A 9,106-nucleotide genomic window follows, 5' to 3' on the forward strand; every position below is an offset into this window, starting at 1 on the left:
CCCACGTGCAGCGCGCAGGGCTGGATGATTATTTGATGCGTGGCGGCGGCGTCGGCAGGAGCAAGCAGGCAGCCAGGACAGCGGTGACTTATCATACCCCCACTACCATTAGCTGTGGTTAGTAATCACTACAGGGGGCATTATGAATATAAGTGGCATTACCAGGGGGCATTATATTCATAATGCCCCCAGGTAATGCCACTTATATTCATAATGCCCCCTGGTAATGCCACTTATATTCATAATGCCCCCTGGCATTACCAGGGGGCATTATGAATATAAGTGGCATTACCAGGGGGCATTATGAATATAATGCCCCCTGGTAATGCCACTTATATTCATAATGCCCCCTGGTAATGCCACTTATATTCATAATGCCCCCTGGCATTACCAGCATGTGTGTCACCTGGCACTGTGGGGGCATGTGTGTCACCTGGCACTGTGGGGGGCATGTGTGTCACCTGGTACTGTGGGGGCATGTGTGTCATCTGGCACTGTGGGGGCATGTGTGTCACCTGGCACTGTGGGGGCATGTGTGTCACCTGGCACTGTGGGGGCATGTGTGTCACCTGGCACTGTGGGGGCATGTGTGTCACCTGGCACTGTGGGGGCATGTGTGTCACCTGGCACTGTGGGGGCATGTGTGTCACCTGGCACTGTGGGGGCATGTGTGTCACCTGGCACTGTGGGGGCATGTGTGTCACCTGGCACTGTGGGGGCATGTGTGTCACCTGGCACTGTGGGGGCATGTGTGTCATATGGCACTGTGGGGGCATGTGTGTTATCTGGCACCCTGTGTCAGAATGTGAATTTTTTACTCATTCCCTTTGTCAGAATGTGTATTTCAGCTTATTTTCTGTGTCACAATGTGAATTTTGGCTTATTCTCTGTGTCAAAATGTGAATTACGGCTTATTCTCTGTGTCAAAATGTGAATTTTTACTCATTCCCTGTGTCACATTGTGAATTTTGGCTTATTCTCTGTGTCAGAAAGTGAATTTCGGCTAATTCTTTGTGTCAGAAAGTGAATTTTGGCTTATTCTCTGTGTCAGAATGTGAATTTTGGCTTATTCTCTGTGTCAGAATGTGAATTTTGGCTTATTCTCTGTGTCAGAAAGTGAATTTTGGCTTATTCTCTGTGTCAGAAAGTGAATTTCGGCTTATTCTCTGTGTCAGAAAGTGAATTTCGGCTTATTCTCTGTGTCAGAAAGTGAATTTCGGCTTATTCTCTGTGTCAGAAAGTGAATTTCGGCTTATTCTCTGTGTCACAATGTGAATTTTGGCTTATTCTCTGTGTCAGAAAGTGAATTTCGGCTTATTCTCTGTGTCACAATGTGAATTTTGGCTTATTCTCTGTGTCACAATGTGAATTTCGGCCTATTCTCTGTGTCAGAATGTGAGAAACAATGTCAAACATCTCACTAACTTCATTTCCAATTAAGTTTAATATGTTAACTATGTTTTCTATGTTTTTTTGGATGATCAGGTATCGTTACTGTTATTTTATTTTATGTGCGGCCCAAACCAAATTTTCATCTTCTAATGTGGCCCAGGGAAGGTGAAAGGTTGGACACCCCTGGTTTAATTTATTAACTAAGGTCTTCCCATTTCATACAACTCTTATTCATTGCCAGTGTATGAAAGGTGATCCAGGTTACAGCAATTTGCCTGATTCGGGGGTGGACAATGTTCGCAGATAAATTTAAATGTTTACAGCGCATATACGTCCCAGTTACTGACATTGCAGCGAGCATTTCTGTGCAGGGTGATTGGCAGTCAGTGAGCCCTTGTGGGTGGAATCGGGATGGCGCGTGACCGTTTTGAGTGCGTGTTTCTGTCTATGTACGCGGTTGAAATGGCTCCGGTAGCTTGAGCCCGATGTACATAAGCAGAGGATTTCAGATGCTTCTGGTGAGCGTCTCTGTATAAATTCCCGCATCTGCAACATTTACATACTGTACAGTGTTCTCCCAAGAAAATATTTTTCCAACCAAGTGGCATCAAAAAGTAGCTGGGTAGGGGATGTCACAATAATAAAATGTTTCGGTACTTGTTACCTAGCACGGCGCCCACTGCGTTAATTGCGTAGAGGCAAATCACATCGCATGGCATTTTAGTGGCATGCGATGCGATTTTTAAGTTAATTTATTCACTGCTCTTATGTCCCCAGGACCATCTCATGGCATGGCATTGCACCTCCCACAAAATCGCATGCGATTTTATAGAGTGTGCGATGCCATGACCTTAGGTATACAATAATATTTGTATGTCCCAAAAAATAGGTTTAACGCACCCCCCCCCCCACTATCCACGCCACCCCGAAGCATGGCGAGCGGCGGCGGAACGCGTCTTCTGACTTTTTCATTACCCCACTATCCACATCGGCGTGGACTTGATTTTTTATAGTATGGCGAGTGCAGCGAGGGGACGCGGAATACATGTAAAGTAATCCGCGTCCCCTCGCGGGGTGCGCTGCACTCGTCACGCTTCAGGCGCTATATAAAATCAACTCCACGCCTACATGGATAGTGGGGTAATGAAAAAGTCAGAAGACGCGTGCCGCCGCCGCTCGCCATGCTTCGGGGTGGCGTGGATAGTGTGGGGGGGGGGGGGGGTACGTTATCATATTATTGTATACCTAAGGTCATGGCATCGCACACCCTATAAAATCACATGCGATTATGCGGGACATGTGATATAGTGGGGTACAATGGCCATAGGAAAAAAAAATCGCATTGCGACCCATGCGATTTCCCTATGGTGCCGTACATAGGAAATCTGGGCGCCGTGCTAAGTACCAATGTTTCAATCATGACCATAATGATTTAAATTTGAGTTTAAATGTATCAATTCTCTTTAGAGGCCCAGAAATACTGACTGCCCCTATTTTCAGAAATATGGACTGCCCTTTCAAACGTCTCTCAGATATTCACCCCCACTTGCTAGCACCACAAAGTTTAACGGCTCCTGTGATTTTATAATGAACAGGTAGTGGACACTGGACAACCTCTTTCTTCCCTATCCTCAGGTGTCTGTTCCCACCCAGACACTCAGGTGTCTGCCATAATGTGTAATTGTCATTACGACCTAATATGTAATAGGCATAGCATGGGATGACCATGTTTAATGGGCATAATCCTAGTGCAGTGTGCATTTTTATTGTATATATGGTTCTTTTATTCCTAATGTAGATTTCTAATATAAAATGTGCCCTCCCAATTGAAAAAAGTGCTCTGCCCTAAAAAAATTCTAGAGTGAACACTAGTACATCAACGTCACATTGTGCACATCCCCACACCAAATGGTGTGCTAGAGATCATGTGACAGAAGCCAATGTCACATCCCTCTCTAATGGAAACTTGTTAACGTTAGAGTGGGTGCCGGGTGATCAAAAGTGTGCATATTGCTGCAGCTGGGTCCACAGACCGCCTGGGGCAAAAACTGCTGTATATCCGCAGAGCCACGTGACTTAGGGCCACATTTGTTTTCTGTAATAGGATCAGAAATGTCATTTTAGTAAAAGCTTGTTGTGTGAATACTGTCAGCAGCTTTCTGGCTCAGCAATATCCGCACACTGTTTGTCACTTCAGCGCTCTCTCTCTTGAGCCGGCTGATAGCTGAAGCACCACTCACAGGTTTTCTGTTAGACTGTTATCTGAGCCTCATGCTAACTCCCTATACCTTATTATTGACCCAATCATGCATATCAATAAATAACAGATATTAAGTTGACATTAGCCCCTTCGTGTTAGTCAGAGGCTACAGAAATGCAGACGTACGTTTCGCCTGGCGCTGCTGTTTTATGGCATTAACTACGATCTGGTCTTGTACTGATTTTTATCCTCTGTATTCAGCTCTGTTTGGTTGTTGGTCATTCTGTCATTTGATATCATGATGGGAGAGTGTACTTGGTCTCCTTGCATAGCGGTGATGTGAGCCGTAGTAACTATTATTGCCTAGTTTATTTCTCTCTAATATTCCTTGATTATGTTATTTCAAACCATTTAGACATGTATTTATGGATAGTAATATTTTTTACAGGATAATACATATTAAGTTTGCATAATTTGGGCCTATGTATCTATAGGATTCTGTACCCTGACTATTCCCAACATCGTTAAATATTTTGATATTTCACTATCATTCATATGGGGAACTGAGGTCTTATAACCTTGGGGAATAGAGGGTATCCGACAGGAGACAAGCACATAACATTTTCTTCAACCAGGGTATGCTGGCTCTTCCCCTTACTAGCCAGTTTTAGAAAATGTGCCCTTAGGAGAGGATGCACGCTCCTGGAGCTCCATAGAGTTTTTCTTCAATTGATTTTAGTTTGTTATTTTCGGGTTGTTGTTTGGGCTTAATTCCTACCTCACATATGTTATCCTTCCTTCGGGCACAGTTTCTGAACTGGCTAGTAAGGGGATGTAGAGGGGAGGAGCCAGCACACCCTGGTTGAAGAAAATGTTATGTGCCTGTCTCCTGTTGGATACCCTCTATTCCCCAAGGTTATAAGACCTCAGTACCCCTTATGAACTCAGAGAAAAGGATTTACCGGTAGGTATTAAAATCCTATTTATTTGCTGTTTGTTATTGTATAGTAATAAGATGATCTTGTATAAATAAAATAATGCATTTAACCATTAATGTAAAGTTACCCTGGTAACCATTTATGCTTTTACACCATTTTCTTTTAGGACAAATGTGCAAGATTCCTACTAAGAATATTAGAAGACAACGTGGGCTCAAACTCTGATCAAGCCAATTCTACACTTCATTTCTGCTTACACCTAGATTCATTTGGATAGGAGAGATCTTCAGTTACCGTGTTTCTCATCTAATACATGATGGGTCTGACCGAAGAGAGACCACATCAGTGCTCGGAGTGTGACAAAAGTTTTAGCCATAAGTCAAATCTTGTTAGACATCAGACGAGTCACACAAGCGAGAAACCATATAAATGTTCTGACTGCAGCAAGTGTTTTGCCAAGGAGTCAGCTCTTGTTCTACATGAGAGGATTCATACAGGAGAGAAACCGTTTAAATGTTCTGACTGCAGCAAATGTTTTACCCAGTATTCCACTCTTTTTATACATCAGAAGATTCACACAGGAGATAAACCATTTAAATGTTCTGACTGCAGCAAATGTTTTACCCAGAAGTGCAGTCTTGATAGACATCAGAAGATTCACACAGGAGATAAACCATTTGAATGTTCCGAATGCTGCAAGTGTTTTATTGATAAGAGAGACCTTGTAAATCATCAGCGGAGTCACACAGGTGAGAAGCCATTTCAGTGTTCTGAATGCAGCAAGTGTTTTTCCCAGAAGTCCGTTCTTATCCAACATCAGGAGATTCATGCAGCAGAAAGGCCATTTAAATGCTCTGAATGCAACAAGTGTTTTGTCAGGAAGAAATCGCTTGTCTGTCATCAGAGGAATCACACAGGAGAAAAACCGTTTAAATGTTCTGAATGCAGCAAGTGTTTTTCTACAAAAGGACAACTTGTTATACATCAGAGGAGTCACACAGGAGAAATGCCATTCAGATGCTCTGAATGCAGCAAGTGTTTCATCTCCAAGAGACAGCTTGTTCTACATCAGAGGTATCACACCGGAGAGAAACCATATAAATGTTCTGAATGCAGCAAGTGTTTTTTTCAAAGAGGAAGCCTTGTGTTACACCTGAGGGGTCACACAGGAGAGAAACCGTTTAAATGCTCTGATTGCAGCAGGTGTTTTACTATGAAAGCAGAGCTTGTTATACATCAGAGGAGTCACACAGGAGAAAAGCCATTTAGATGCTCGGAATGCAGCAAGAGTTATGTCTCCAAGGGAAAACTTAGTGCTCATCAGAAGATTCACATAGGAGCGAAGCCGTTTAAATGCCCTGAATGCAGTAAATGTTTTTCCCAGAAGCCACATCTTGTTTGTCATCTGAGGACTCACACAGGAGAAAAACCATTTAAATGCTCTAAATGCAGCAAGCGTTTTATTACTAAGATGACACTTGTTATACACCAGAGGAGTCACACTGGAGAGAAGCCATTTAAATGCACTGAGTGCAGCAAGTGTTTTTCCGCAAAGCAATTTCTTGTTCTACATCAGAAGATTCACACAGGAGAGAGACCGTTTAAATGTTCTGAATGTGATAAGGGTTTTCTCTACAGGAAATCACTTAATAGACATCAGAGGAGTCACACAGGAGCGAAACCATTTAAATGCTCTGAATGTAGCAAGTGTTTTACATCTAGGCCATATCTGGTTATACATCAGAGGAAACACACAGGAGAAAAACCATTTAAATGTTCTGAATGTAACAAGGGTTTTCGCTGCAAGAGAGCTGTTATTATACATCAGAGGAGACACACAGGAGAAAAAATGCTTAAATGCTCTGAATGTAGCAAGTGTTTTTCATTTAACTCACAGCTTCTCGTGCATCAGATGATTCACACAGGAGAGAAACCATTTATATGCCCTGAATGTAGCAAGTGTTTTGCTACAAAGTATAAACTTGCTCTACATCAGAGGAGTCACACAGGAGAGAAACGATTTACATGTTCTGAATGCAGCAAGTGTTATGCCTCTAACAGACAACTTATTATACATCAGAGGAGTCACACGGGAGATAAACCATTTAAATGCCCTGAATGTAGCAAGTGTTTTTCCTCAAATCCATATCTTCTTATACATCAGAGGATTCACACTGGAGAAAAATCATTTAAATGCCCTGAATGCAGCAAGTGTTTTTCCTTAAAGGCAAAGCTTAATTATCATCAGAGGATTCACACAGGAGAAAAACCATTTACGTGCTCTGAATGCAGCAAGGGTTTTAGCTCGAAGAGAAGTCTTGTTACACATCAGAGGAGTCACACAGGAGAGAAACCATTTGAATGCTCTGAATGTAGCAAGTGTTTTACCTCAAAGTCAGCTCTTGATTTTCATCACAGGAGTCACATAAGCGAAGAATTATTTAAATGTTCTGAATGCAGCAAGTGTTTTATGTCGAAGAACAGCCTTGTTGTACATCAGAGGAGGCACACCGGCGAGAAACCTTTTAAATGCTCTGAATGCAGCAAGTCTTATGCTGTTAATTCACTTCTTCTTAGGCATCAAAGGACTCACACAGCAGAGAAACCATTTCAGTGTTCTGAATGCAGCAAGTGTTTCTTATTAAAGTCAGGACTTGATACGCATCAGAGGCTTCACACCGGAGACCAACCATATAAATGTTCTGAATGTAGCAAATGTTTTTCTTTTAATTCACAACTTGTTGCTCATCAGAGGAGTCACACCGGAGAGAAACCATTTCAGTGTTCTGAATGTAGCAAGTCTTATGCTAATAATTCACTTCTTGTTAGGCATCAAAAGATTCACACAGGAGAAGAAAACATTTGAATGCTCTGAATGCAGCAAGTGTTTTATTTTCAAGTATCTTCTCGTTCTGCATCAGAAGATACACACCAAGCGGAAACCATTTGAATGCTGTAAATGTAGCAAGTGTTTTATTTTCAAGTATCTTCTCGTTCTGCATCAGAAGATACACACCAAGCGGAAACCATTTGAATGCTGTAAATGTAGAAAGTGTTTTTCTTTTAAGGCAGAACTCGTTAGACTCCAAAAAGATTCACAAAGAAGAGAAACTATTATAAATGTTCTGAATGCAGCAAATCTTTTGCTAAAAATGAAACCCTTATTAATCACATGATGAGTCACTCCTGCTGCATTCAGACAGTGTTTTTTTTTTTTTTTATAAATCATTCTTGATAAAGAGGAGAGGTCGGACAAGTGGGCTTCAGCTGTGTACACACGGCGACCATATTGCCAGCGATTTGTTTGTGCTGCAGTGATACATCGCCGTGTTCAGTCTCACAAGCTCCTGCGATCAGCTGTTTCCCTCTGCAGCTTCCCCCGGCAGAGTCTCCTGTTCATCAACGACTATCTCTGGTTGTTGATGCAAAGGAGACACTGAGCAATATATTGCACCATGTGTACACAGCTTTAGAGGTATTTCCCCTGTGGTACAGCCTCTGTTTGCATACCTCCCAACTTCTTGTAAAGTGAAATTGTTCCCAAGAGAGCACAATGTGCACCAGGCTAATAAAACTCTTAATTAATTTAGTTAACAGTAAAACTATACACAGTAATCACTGTGACAATAGTACATAGCAATCTAACATAGATCTTATCTGCATGCATACTGAAGAACTGTTTTTATATATCTGTAATAGCCATTTATGTAACGAGTAGCTGTTATATCTTGTTGATTGTAGAAGTTATTTGGAATAACTTTTGCATTTTAGTAGATTGAACCAGGAGAGAACCTTACGTTTTCAGGAGAGTATGTCAATTTGGCAAACAATAATACAACTGCAATGGTTTGCATAGGAGAAATTGGGGGGGGGGGGGGGGGGGGGGTGAGGAGAGACTTCCTATGACGCTGTTATGGTTAAATGTAAATGTATTAAATAAACTAACCCCACATATACTCTATGTATGCAAACACGTATTCTAACAAATGATGGGAATAAAAATAACCTTCACTTAATCATTCATTGGTAATTCCATTTATTTCTCATGAGGTAAAGGTGTTGCGGGCCGTGGTCACAAAATATTATTACTCAAAACACCTAATGTTTTGTCAAAAATGAATGTACGTGCACATGTAAACTTCACACAGATTGGTAAATCCATGATTGTTTTTACATAGTTTAATACGCTTAATTTAGCATGCTTTTAGCAGTTTTGTGACACTTTTTTTCCCCCACCACAATTCCACATATAAACTCTACACGGAGTGATAGGCCATGATCTGTCGTTACCCAGGTTCATGCGACCAATTTGTCATATAGCACTTCATAGACCGTATTCAGTGATAGTAAAGAGAAATATTACAGATGAGTAAAATGATTTGATTTTCACATGTGTAAAGGCTGCACGTATAAACTCTACACCCATACAAAAATTCCTAGTTCACGTGAATACAGAACATTTTCGAGTTCATATTGGGAAAAATTGTACTCCCCTTGTTGCACCAACACGTGATAAATTATATGTTGAACTAGAATTTTCAACCGTTTATGTATCACTTCTGTTACTAGGTTACAA

The 9,106-nt window shown here is 41.5% G+C and overlaps 1 protein-coding gene across 1 annotated transcript in view; it reads left to right on the forward strand.

Moving 5' to 3' along the window:
* LOC146075799 (uncharacterized) overlaps positions 1-8,414 on the forward strand; it is a 33,216-nt gene extending 24,802 nt beyond the window's left edge. The window contains exon 2 of the mRNA XM_083185400.1: positions 4,697-8,414. Coding sequence (XP_083041526.1) covers positions 4,844-7,396 — 2,553 coding nt within the window. The 5' untranslated portion in view covers positions 4,697-4,843 and the 3' untranslated portion in view covers positions 7,397-8,414. The remainder of the gene's footprint in view (positions 1-4,696) is intronic.
* The last annotated feature ends 692 nt before the right edge of the window (positions 8,415-9,106 follow it).

This window comes from Crinia signifera, chromosome 4 (assembly GCF_055691185.1).
Source record: "Crinia signifera chromosome 4, ASM5569118v1, whole genome shotgun sequence".
In the NCBI taxonomy this organism is placed as follows: domain Eukaryota; kingdom Metazoa; phylum Chordata; class Amphibia; order Anura; family Myobatrachidae; genus Crinia; species Crinia signifera.